Below are 12,197 nucleotides of genomic sequence, written 5' to 3' on the forward strand. Positions count from 1 at the left end.
GCCGGGAACGGTCCTGAAGCAGGGTACGGTCCTGGAACAGGGAACGGTCCTGAAACAGGGAACGGTCCTGAAGCCGGGAACGGTCCTGAAGGAGGGAACGGTCCTGAAACAGGGAACGGTCCTGAAGCCGGGAACGGTCCTGAAACAGTGAACGGTCCTGAAGCCGGGAACGGTCCTGAAGCCGGGAACGGTCCTGAAACAGGGAACGGTCCTGAAACAGGGAACGGTCCTGAAGCCGGGAACGGTCCTGAAGCGGGGAACGGTCCTGAAACAGGGAACGGTCCTGAAGCCGGGAACGGTCCTGAAACAGTGAACGGTCCTGAAGCCGGGAACGGTCCTGAAGCCGGGAACGGTCCTGAAACAGGGAACGGTCCTGAAACAGTGAACGGTCCTGAAGCCGGGAACGGTCCTGAAGCCGGGAACGGTCCTGAAACAGGGAACGGTCCTGAAACAGGGAACGGTCCTGAAGCCGGGAACGGCCACACTGTGGTCCAGGAAATGTGAGTGCAGCCATGTCTCGGTGAAACACATGATGCTGCACTCCCGGTACTCTCTCTGGGTCTTTACCAGCGCGCTGAGCTCGTCCGTCTTATTGGCCAACGACCTCACGTTCCCCATTAAGATCTCCGGTACCACTGGTTTGTGTTTCCTCCTCTTCGCCTTCAGTTGAGTTTCAGCTGTGTAACCCCGACGTCTTCTCCGAAGTTCGTCCGGGATTTCAGGCTTCACTTCAGGTAGCAGTAGAGGTCTACTCAGCGCGATCAGCTGATCACGAGAGTAAACAAAGGCACCAGTCCGCTGTGCGTAGCTCTCCGTTACGAAGAAGGAAAAAAGTAGAAGAGCCACCAAAAAAGTAGAAAAGTTGCGGTCCATTGTCTGACCGTCACTAAGAAAAAAACAAACAAAAAGTGTGTGTGTGTGTGTGTGTAGAACCTCCAGCAGCTCCAGAAGCAGAAGATCAGCGACTCCATCAACCCGCCTGCTAACAAGAAGGCCAGGTCAGTACCGCAGGTCTGAGTTCGGGTCCAAGTTACTTCAATACCTTTATTTCTTCTAGTTTAGTGGGATTAACTATCAACAGTCAGCTGTTGGTTATTCTACAACTCTTAAACTTAAACAAAAGGGACAACAAAACAGGAGATCTTTGATGTGTGAAGTGATTTTAGTGACCTCGCGCTGAAAAAGAAAGTTTATGAATATTTCTCCCTCAAAGAACATCATTAGATATTATGCAAAACCGTATTTTTCCAAACAGACTTGACTGAGAGGAGATCATCAGAGGGAAGTGAATAAGATGTCATTAAATACTTTCTTTACTGTGTGTGTCTGTCTCTGTGTGTGTGTGTGTGTGTGTGTGTGTGTGTGTGTGTGTGTGTGTGTGTGTGTGTGTGTGTGTGTGTGTGTGTGTGTGTGTGTCCAGACTGGAGGAGATCCAGTCCCCCAGTAAGAAGCTTCCTCCAGAGTCGACTCCTCGCGTCATGTTCACAGGATTTGAACCTACACAAGTTCAGCAGTACACCAAGGTACAACCCCGCATGAATGATGACATCACTTCCTGTTATTGGTGTCACACTGTGCTCATAGTCGTCCCCCCCCACTGCAGAGGTTACATGCCCTTGGTGGAGAGGTGACAGACAGCAGTCAGAAGGTGACTCACCTGGTAGCCATCAAAGTGACTCGCACGGTGAAGTTCCTCACCGCCATGTCGGTGGTGAAACACATCGTCAGCCCCGAGTGGCTGGAGGAGAGCTGGAGGAGCCAGAAGTTCCTGGGTACGTGTGTGTGTGTGTGTGTGTGTGTGTGTGTGTGTGTGTGTGTGTGTGTGTGTGTGTGTGTGTGTGTGTGTGTGTGTGTGTGTGTGTGTGTGTGTGTGAGAGAGACTGCTGGAGGCGTCCTCTTCCTGTTGGTAGTTGTGTGCAGATCACAATGAAAACAGAGAAAAGGAGTTTTATTTGGTGTTGTGTGTCTCTCTCTGTGTGTGTGCGTGTGTCTCTGTCTCTGTGTGTCTCTGTCTCTGTGTGTCTCTGTCTCTGTGTGTGTGCGTGTATCTATGTCTCTGTGTGTGTCTCTGTCTCTGTGTGTGTGTCTCTGTCTCTGTTCCAGATGAGTTGCGGTACCCTCTGAGGGATGGGGAGGCTGAGGTTCTGTTTAACTTCAGTCTGGAGGAGTCGTTGCAGAGAGCTCACAGCTCGGCGCTCTTCAAGGTGAGATCACATGTTCCTCTGAACACGCTCCGTCACGTCACGTGTGGCCGCGGTTTTGTTCCGTCCGTCTGTTGGGGTGTTTTACGACCGGGAGTTTCCACATGGGCATTTTATTTTGAAAGTTTTCCCAGAATTGTATTCAGTTTTCTGGACAATTTTCCTGCCGATCCGATCTGCTGATCACGTTTCCTTTTCTTCAGTGTGTCGATGGAAAGTCGTTTTGAAAACCAACTTTTCACCATTAAAAACAGACTGAAACTCAATTAAAGTCCTATTTAAAGACAAAAGCTTTTAATTCATCAGTGAACAATAACTCAAATTTATTGTGAACATGTGGGCGTCACCCCGACTTTCATAAACAAATAAACAAAGATGACATCATCAGGTCATGGAGATGTAACGTTAACGCTGCCGTCAGTCTTTCATATCAACTGGAGGGTCCTTCTGCACAGGATATCAACTGTGTGTGTGTGTGTGTGTGTGTGTGTGTGTGTGTGTGTGTGTGTGTGTGTGTGTGTGTGTGTGTGTGTGTGTGTGTGTCCAGGGGAAGTACTTCTACCTCACCCCTGGGATGTGTCCCAGCCTCAGCACCATGAAGTCCATCCTGGAGAGTGCTGGAGGGAAGCTGCTGGCCAAACAGCCGTCTTACAGGAAGATTATGGAGCACAAGCAGAACAAGGTGCTTCACCACGGCTGGCCCAGTGCATGCTGGGAAAATACCCAGTTCATGTCATGAAAGACTTTCTTATCAAAAATGGTTGAATTAAATTATTACTTTTATTTTCTTATCAGCTTTCAAACTAAAACAATGATTTTTCATCAAGATTACAAACGTCTGACTTTTATTTATTTACAAAGCGCTACAACATGTTGGTCTTGTGTTGCAGAACCTTCCAGAGATCATCTTAATTTCCTGTGACAACGACCTCCATCTATGTCGAGAATACTTCCTGAAGAACATTGGTGAGTCTTCGTCCGTCTCCGATCAGTCCCTCCAGGAATCACCATCCTCCAAATAATTGACACACATTTCAGGAAAAACCCTCGTCATCAGAATCTGAAAGTATTAAAACATAAAGTAAATATTTTCAAACAAAACTCTCTTTATTACCAACAATAACTCTTCATTTAATCAGAAAGTCTCTGCTCCTGTTTTCGTCTCCAAATAAAACTCTGTTCACCGGAGAAACAGGAACAAGAAGAGAAACAGGAAGTGAAATGTGTTCTTCACATTAAAATGATGATTAAATGTTTGTGATCAGAGGAAGTGATTCCATATTACTGGATGTTAAATGAGTTTTCTCCACACGTCCAGTTGTCAGAGACGTCTTCTTTGTTTGTTTCATCCAGCAGGTCTATGTGTTGAATGAACATGAATTAAACAGCATCTAAAGCTCTTATTTTGAAAGGCTGATGTAGTCCTTGTTTCTATATTCCAGTCACAGACGCTCTGTTCTGGAAACATACGCAGCTTTTAGGACCTTTTATCTCCAAGTTCAATAAATACAACAAGATTCGAATTTAAATGTTTTTCTGATGTGCAGCAGGATTATTATCAACAGATTACACATTTGTTCAAATTTTTTCCATTGTTATGTAAATAACTCTTAAAACACAACAAATTATATCGATATTTTTGTGAAAATCTGCCGCAATCTCAAATATTTTTGATCTCAACATTCCCAAATAAAATCCTGGAGGGACTGAACGTCTTTAATAAAGTGAACAGAAAATTTGAACCTTCAGGACGTCTCCTCATGTTTTCATGTGTCTCCAGATGTCCACAACGCCGAGTTCATCCTGACCGGAGTCCTCACCCAGAAACTCGACTATGACTCATATCCTTTACAGCCAATCAGAGCTGGTGTCCCTCAGTGAGTGCTGCTACTTCCTGTTAGCATGTTAGCACCACCGCCACTGTGTGAGGAGGGATGGAGAGGCTGCATTGAGCTGTTATTAACACATAATATAAATATAGACATCCACGGAGGTCTCTGATGCTCTCGACAGGTTTCCTACAAGAACGTCAGGGGATTTTAAAAACTCTTTTCTAGACAAGACGATCAGGGAATAGAATCGCTTTTTTGGGCCAAGTGATGAAATATCAGTGGATTTTGTTTGCATATTAAAATTTTTGTTTCCATTTATCAAAATGTAATCTTTTCCATGTCTGTAGCTGTAACGTTATTTAGCTGGATATCATCAGTGTGTGTCTTTGGTAGCATTAGTGCTCACTGACAGAAATGAAAATGTAGTTTATTACATTGCGAGCTAATAATATTATTATTGGATAAATTATTTAACCTCTACAGCCAGTATTTAGACGTGTAGTCAATTTATTTTAATATCAGGCTAAACAGAAGAAGTGTTAGTGACAGATGATGAGATGTGATGACATTTATGTTAATTTCATAATGAATGAGGGATTATTTTCAGATGGACCTCCAGAAAACTAATACGAAGGAGTGACTTTAGCTAACAATTACAGACGATATAAAACTACAGACTGGATATAAAACACAGACTGGATATAAAACTACAGACTGGATATAAAACTACAGACTGGATATAAAACACAGACTGGATATAAAACTACAGACTGGATATAAAACTACAGAATGGATATAAAACACAGACTGGATATAAAACTACAGAATGGATATAAAACACAGACTGGATATAAAACTACAGACTGGATATAAAACACAGACTGGATATAAAACTACAGACTGGATATAAACCTACAGACTGGATATAAAACTACAGACTGGAGATAAAACACAGACTGGATATAAAACACAGACTGGATATAAAACTACAGACTGGAAATAAAACACAGACTGGATATAAAACTACAGACTGGATATAAAACTACAGACTGGATATAAAACACAGACTGGATATAAAACTACAGACTGGATATAAAACACAGACTGGATATAAAACTACAGACTGGATATAAAACTACAGACTGGAAATAAAACACAGACTGGATATAAAACACAGACTAGATATAAAACTACAGACTGGATATAAAACACAGACTGGATATAAAACTACAGACTGGATATAAAACAGACTGGATATAAAAGTACAGACTGGATATAAAACCATAGATTGGATATAAAGCTACAGACTGGATATAAACTACAGACTGGATATAAAACTACAGACTGGAAATAAAACACAGACTGGATATAAAACTACAGACTGGAAATAAAGCACAGACTGGATATAAAACTACAGCCTGGATATAAAACCATAGATTGGATATAAAGCTACAGACTGGATATAAACCACAGACTGGATATAAAACACAGATTGGATATAAAACTACAGACTGGATATAAAACTACAGACTGGATATAAAACTACAGACTGGATATAAAACTACAGACTGGATATAAACTACAGACTGGATATAAAACACAGACTGGATATAAAACACAGATTGGATATAAAACACAGACTGGATATAAAACTACAGATTTGATATAAAACTACAGACTGGATATAGAACCACAGACTGGATATAAAACTACAGACTGGATATAGAACTACAGACTGGATATAAAACTACAGACTGGATATAGAACTACAGACTGGATATAAAACTACAGACTGAATATAAAACACAGACTGGATATAAAACTACAGACTGGATATAAAACACAGACTGGATATAAACTACAGACTGAATATAAAACACAGACTGGATATAAAACTACAGACTGGATATAAAACACAGACTGGATATAAAACACAGACTGGATATAAAACTACAGACTGGATATAAAACTACAGACTGGATATAAAACAGACTGGATATAAAACTACAGACTGGATATAAAACAGACTGGATATAAAACTACAGACTGATATAAAACTACAGATGGATATAAAACAGACTGGATATAAAACTACAGACTGGATATAAAAACAGACACAGACTGGATATAAAACTACAGACAATATGGATATATAAAACACAGACTGGATATAAAACTACAGACTGGATATAAAACTACAGACTGGATATAAAACACAGACTGGATATAAAACCACAGAGTGGTTATAAAACTACAGACTGGATATAAAAGAGTTTGTAACTTCAGGTCTGTAAAATGGTTCTGATCCAGAAGTGTCTTCAGCTGCAATACCAGCGAGTGCCACTAGAGGTCGGCTCCAAAAAGCCTCCGGCTCCATAGACTCCCATTCAACTTCTCTCATCAAATCCAAAGTGAATAAAATGTGTCCATCAGTTCTCTCGGTGTTGTTAGCTAAAGTCACTCCTTCTTCTTAGTTTTCTGGAGGTCCATCTGAAAATAATCCCTCATTCATTAGAAAAGAAGATTCAAGAAGACCTGTTTTTGGGGGCGTGTCTGTTTGATTGACAGGCCTGTGGTGCAGTCAGGTTACAGCTATCGGTGGGCGGGACGTAGTATCGTCAGGTTTCCGATCAGATCGGTCAGATCCACCGCTGGCTCCTCCCCCAGCTCGTCCAAATATGGTCACTTCCTGCTCCAAACCGCTCCGAACTAACAAGATGGTGACGGACAGAATCTGAACTGGAGGATTCATAACGTTCACAAACCAACGATGACATCACTGATGGATGATGATATCACTGATGGATGATGACATTACTGATGGATGATGATATCACTGATGGATGATGACATTACTAATGGTTGATGGTTGGCTAAAAGTGAAACATTCTGATGTCACTGTTCTCAGGATTGTTGTCATGTTGGAGCTCAGCTGCTTCAGAGACGTTGGTTGAACATTTTGGAGGCTGGAGTGTGTAGCGCTGCAGATTGGAGTACAAGACAACATGTCGTTGAGTTGTTGACGGTTTCTTAGTGTCACTGAGGATTACAGCTTTTTACAGTCTGGATCGAACGCTTTAGTTTTGAGTTTATAGAATAAAGTGATTTGGATGAAATATGATGGATTTAATCTCAGATTTGGTTCTATCTGACGGAAACTTTGGGTGCACGTGATGAGTTCATGGACGGTCAGAAATATGATAAATCCAACGATAATTCATATTTTTATACTTTCATCCTGATTCAGGATGAAAGTTTTGGCTTTTTTATAGTTTTCTAATTGAAAACATGCCTTCAAACCTCAGGCAGGTTGTGAGCTTCAGAGTAAAGATGCTTGTGAGTGTTGCTCTACATTAGTTTGTAGTCACCAGTCTAGCTTCTTGTTGATGTCGTGATTTCCTTGACAGTTACACGTATAAGTTCACTTGATGGTGCGGCGTGACGGCGTGATGACGAGCGAGGAGGCCGCCGGCCTTCAGTCCAGCTGCACTGACTTTTCTATGGTTTTTATTTCTGTGCATAGATCTCCAGTCATTTTGTAGCTTTTTGTTACCTGTTTGAGAAGAAGAAATAAATGGATGTTATTTTTGTGAAATGATTGTTTAAATTATGGAGGATCGAACCTTTTTCCTGTTGTTGAAATAAAACGTGTAAAGGCTTCAGTATATGCTGCTCTTTGGAATAAAAACTGTTTGTGCAAAACTCTCCAGCTTTTATCTGCTTTTTAATCAAGTAAACAACATCTCAGAAATATTGGATTTAATAAAAATAAAAAAATTACGCAGCTGGTGACTGAATAACTCCACTGAGCATGAGCAGAAGTTCAGAGAATCAATAAGTGATCTCTGGTCACAGGTCAAACCATGAACCACCTCACTGGAGCTGCAAGACGACACGCTTCAGAACAAAAGCCTCCACCGGCTCCTTCTTTTGAGGGTCTGAAATCTTTCCTGAAGGTATTCCTCCCAGGTTTGAGCTGATAATTCCTGATAGATTTGATTTAATTAACTGTTAATGAGGGTTTGGGGTAGTTACTGGTGAAGTTCTAATTGCTGGCTGTCAGACGGATCGCCCCGGGTCATGTGTGGGTTGGTGCTGGGTGGGAGCGCCGTGTGCAGCGTCGCCTGCGGTGCTGCCCTCAAAAAACGGCAGCAGACTGAATTAGACGCATCCTGAGCCAAGGTCATGTGCTACATATTCACTGTGTTGGATCCACGTGTATTTACGCCAACGTGTTTCCGGCTGTCGACGCATTAAAACTACTGTTGAGGGAGGTTGACACAAAGACTGTGACTGAAGACCTTCACGTCAGTTAAAGTAACATCTGTCTGTGAGATCTGGTTTGTAGGAAGTTGAGCTGCTGTAAATTGCTGAGAACCGGTTTTAATTAAAAAAAACATCATCCTCCATCGCGCACTCAATGAATATGTTTCGTTGAAGATGGACATGATGCTGTGAACATGTGGTCTCTGTCCCCAAAATGATTCATACCATGTCATATTTCATGTCTAGTTCATTTTTATTTCACTTAAAAAAGTGACAAAACATTGGAAGACATTTTGCCAGATGTTGATAATGAATCAGAACTATTTCCATGTTTATTATACACTTTTTTTTTTTACTATATTGTCAAGTTCTCATCAACTATAAACTGAGAACAGATCCTACAGTAGTTCTCTGGCCCGTTTCAAGTCAGGCTAAAACCAAACAGCTGAAGGAGGACATTTACATTATGGAAATTATATTTTTCATCCATCCATCATCTTCCTCTAATCTGGGTCAGGTCCTGGTGGCAGCAGGCCAAGCAAGCTGACCCAGACTTCCCTCTCTCTCCTGCAACATCTTCCAGCTCCTCCTGAGGATCCCGAGGTGTTCCCAGGCCAGCTGGGAGATATAATCCCTCCAGCGTGTTCTAGGTCTTCCTCGAGGTCTCCTGCCAGTTGGGCGTGTCCAGAAACCCTCCAGAGGGAGGCGCCCAGGAGGATCCTGATCAGATGCTGAACCACCTCAGCTGACTCCTTTAGATGCGAAGGAGTAGCACCTCAACTCCAAGTTCCCTCCTGATGTCCAGCTCCTCCCCCGATCTCTAAAGCTGAGCCTGACCTCCTACGGAGGAAACTCATTTCGGCCGCTTGTAGCCGCGACCTCGTTCTTTCGGTGACGACCCAGAGAGCTGCTGACCATCGGTGAAGATCGGAACGTAGATCGCCCGGTAAACTGAGAGCTTCGCCTTCTGGCTCAGCTCCTCTTCATCAACACGGTCCGGTGCAGCATCTGTTGTACTGCTGCAGCGGCACCGATCCACCTGTCGATCTCCCGCTCCATCCTCCACCCTCCACCCTCCATCCTCCATCCCCCTCCCTCCATCCTCCATCCTCCATCCTCCCCTCACTGGTGAACAAGACCCCGAGATAATTAAACTCCTTCGCTTGGGGCAGTCACTCCGTCCCCACCTGGAGGAATCAATCCACCGGTTTCCGGCAGAGAACCATGTCCTCAGATTTGGAGGTACTAACCCTCATCCCTGCCGCTTCACACTCGGCCACAAACCGCCTCAGTGAGTGCTGGAGGTCCGAAGAGGCCAACAGGACCACATCATCTGCAAACAGCAGAGATGCGATCCAAAGACCCCTGAACCCGACGTGCTCCTCCCCCCGGCTGTGCCTTGATATCCTGTCCATGGAGGTCACAAACAGGATCGGTGACAAAGGTCAGCCCTGGTGGAGACCACGCCCACCAGAGGCCACGCCCACCGGAAACGAGTCTGACTTATTGCAGAGAATACGAACACAGCTCTTACTGCGGTTGTACAGAGCCCGGATGGCCCGTTGCAACGGGTCCGGCACCCCGTACTCTCGCAGCACCTCCCACAAAAACCCTGGGGGACCCGGTCGAAAGCCTTCTCCAAGTCCACAAAACACATGTAGACTGGATGGTTAAACTCCCAGGACCCTCCAGTAGTCCTGCGAGGGTAAAGATCTGGTCCACTGTTCCACGATGAGGACGGAATCCACACTGCTCCTCTTAAATCTGAGGTTCAACAAACGGTCGGAGTCCTTTCCAGCACTCTGGCATAAGCTTTGCCCGGGAGGCTGAGTAGTGTGATACCCCGACAGTTGGAGCAACTCTCCGGTTCCCCTTTTTGAAAATGGGAACCACCACCCCGGTCTGCCAGTCCAATGGTACTGTTCCCGATCCCCATGAGACATTGAAGAGGCGTGTCAGCCAAGACAGCCCAGCAATGTCCAGCACCTTCAGCATCTCAGGGCGGATCTCATCCACCCCCGGTACCTTGTCACCGAGGAGCTTTCTGACTACCTCAGAGGCCTCTGCTAGGGATATGGGTGTGACCCCCCCCCTATGTTTTCAGACGCTGCCTCCTCTCCGGAAGACATGGTGGCTGGGTTTAGGTGTTCCTCAAAGTGCTCTTTCCACCGCCCGACGATGTCCCCCGTCCGAGTCAGCAGTGTCCCCCCCCTCTGAGAATAGCTTGGGGTAGTCCCTGCTTTCCCTTCCTGAGTTGTCGGATGGTTTGCCAGAACTTCCTTGAGGCCAGCCGAAAGTCCTTCTCCATGGCCTCCCCAAACTCCTCGTATGCCCGAGTTTTAGCATCCGCGACCACCTCAGCTGCAGCCCTTCTGGCCTGCCGGTACCTGTCAGCTGCTTCTGGAGACCCCTGAGCCAACCAGGCCCGAAAAGCCTCCCTTTTTAGCTTGACAGCTTCCCTCACCCCCGGTGTCCATCACCGGGTTCTCGGGTTGCCGCTGCGACGGGCACCGATGACCTTCTGACCACAACTCTTAGCGGCCCCGTCCACAATAGAGGCTTTGAACACGGTCCACTTGGACACAACATCCCCAACCTCCCTCGGGATGTGTGAGAAGTTCTTCCGGAGGTGAGAGTTGAAGACCTCCCGGACAGGTTCCTCGGCCAGACCTTCCCAGTTTACCTTTACTACACATTTGGGCTTGCCAGGTCTTTCCAGCTGACTCCCCCGCCATCTGATCCAACTCACCAACAGGTGGTGATCAGCTGACAGGTCTGCTCCTCTCTTCACCCGAGTGTCCAAGACATACAGCCGCAGATCCAATGATACGACTACAAAGTCGATCATTGATCTCCGACCTAAGGTGGTCTGAAACCAGGTACACTTATTAGCTACCTTATGCTCGAACACGGTGTTTGTTATGTCCAAACCGTGACTAGCACAGAAGTCCAGTAACAAAACACCGCTTGGGTTCAGATCGGGCAGGCCGTTCCTCCCAATCACCCCCGCCAGGTTTCCCTGAGCGTTGAAGTCCCCCAGGAGAACTATGGAGTCAGCAGGCGGCGCCCTTTCAGGACTCCCCCCACCACCTCCAAGAAGGCCGGATAGTCTGAGCTGCCGTTCGGTGCATAAGCACAAACAACAGTCAGAGTCTTCCTCCCTGCAACCCGGAGGTGCATGGAGGCGACCCTCTTGTTCTCTGGGGAGAACTCCAACACATCGGCGCTCAGCCGGGGGCTCGTGAGTATCCCCAGTCCCGCCCGGTGCCTCTCACTTTGGGCAACTCCAGAAAAGGATAAAGTCCAGCCCCTCTCCAGGAGCTTGGTTCCACAGCCAGTGCTGTGCGTGGAGGTGAGCCCAACTATATCTAGCTGGTACCGCTCCTGCACCAGCTCCTGCACCAGAGCTCCTGCACCAGCTCCTGCACCAGCTCCGGCTCTTTCCCCATGAGCGAGGTGACGTTCCACGTCCCTGGAGCTAGGCTGTGTAGCCGGTGATCGGTTCACCCGGGCCCCCGGCCCGGCCTGCCACCCAGTATGCAATGCACCCGACCCCGATGTTTGTCCCTGCGGGTGGTGGGTCCATAGGGTGGCTGCTCCACGATACTTCTTCGGGCTGAGCCCGACCGGGCCCCATGGGCAAAAGCCCGGCCACCAGACGCTCACCGGTGAGCTCCCCTCCTGGGTCTGGCTCTTCTTTCATAGAAATGTAAAAACCAACAAAACAGGAAGATAGTTCATGTTTTACTTCCTATCTCAGCACCATGTCTGAACATCCTGTTTCACTGGTGATGACATTTACAGCCAGAAGTAAAGTCTCGGTCAAATTCACTAAACGTGAACATGTGATGTGTCTGAATGATTCTGGGCTGAACAGGATCTTAATACATGAAGAACA

General features: G+C 45.8%; 1 protein-coding gene across 1 annotated transcript in view; it reads left to right on the forward strand.

Annotated features, from left to right (window-relative positions):
• Window positions 1-7,730, forward strand: part of paxip1 (PAX interacting (with transcription-activation domain) protein 1) — a 24,900-nt gene extending 17,170 nt beyond the window's left edge. The window contains exons 16-23 of the mRNA XM_069724664.1: window positions 931-998; window positions 1,421-1,523; window positions 1,604-1,772; window positions 2,104-2,204; window positions 2,749-2,883; window positions 3,092-3,167; window positions 3,982-4,041; window positions 7,446-7,730. Of these exons, the coding sequence (XP_069580765.1) occupies window positions 931-998; window positions 1,421-1,523; window positions 1,604-1,772; window positions 2,104-2,204; window positions 2,749-2,883; window positions 3,092-3,167; window positions 3,982-4,041; window positions 7,446-7,462 (729 nt within the window). The 3' untranslated portion in view covers window positions 7,463-7,730. The remainder of the gene's footprint in view (window positions 1-930; window positions 999-1,420; window positions 1,524-1,603; window positions 1,773-2,103; window positions 2,205-2,748; window positions 2,884-3,091; window positions 3,168-3,981; window positions 4,042-7,445) is intronic.
• The last annotated feature ends 4,467 nt before the right edge of the window (window positions 7,731-12,197 follow it).

This window comes from Brachyistius frenatus, unplaced genomic scaffold, assembly GCF_029030835.1.
Source record: "Brachyistius frenatus isolate BFR_SWC_R1_liver_20210118 unplaced genomic scaffold, ASM2903083v1 Contig_389, whole genome shotgun sequence".
Lineage (NCBI taxonomy): Eukaryota > Metazoa > Chordata > Actinopteri > Embiotocidae > Brachyistius > Brachyistius frenatus.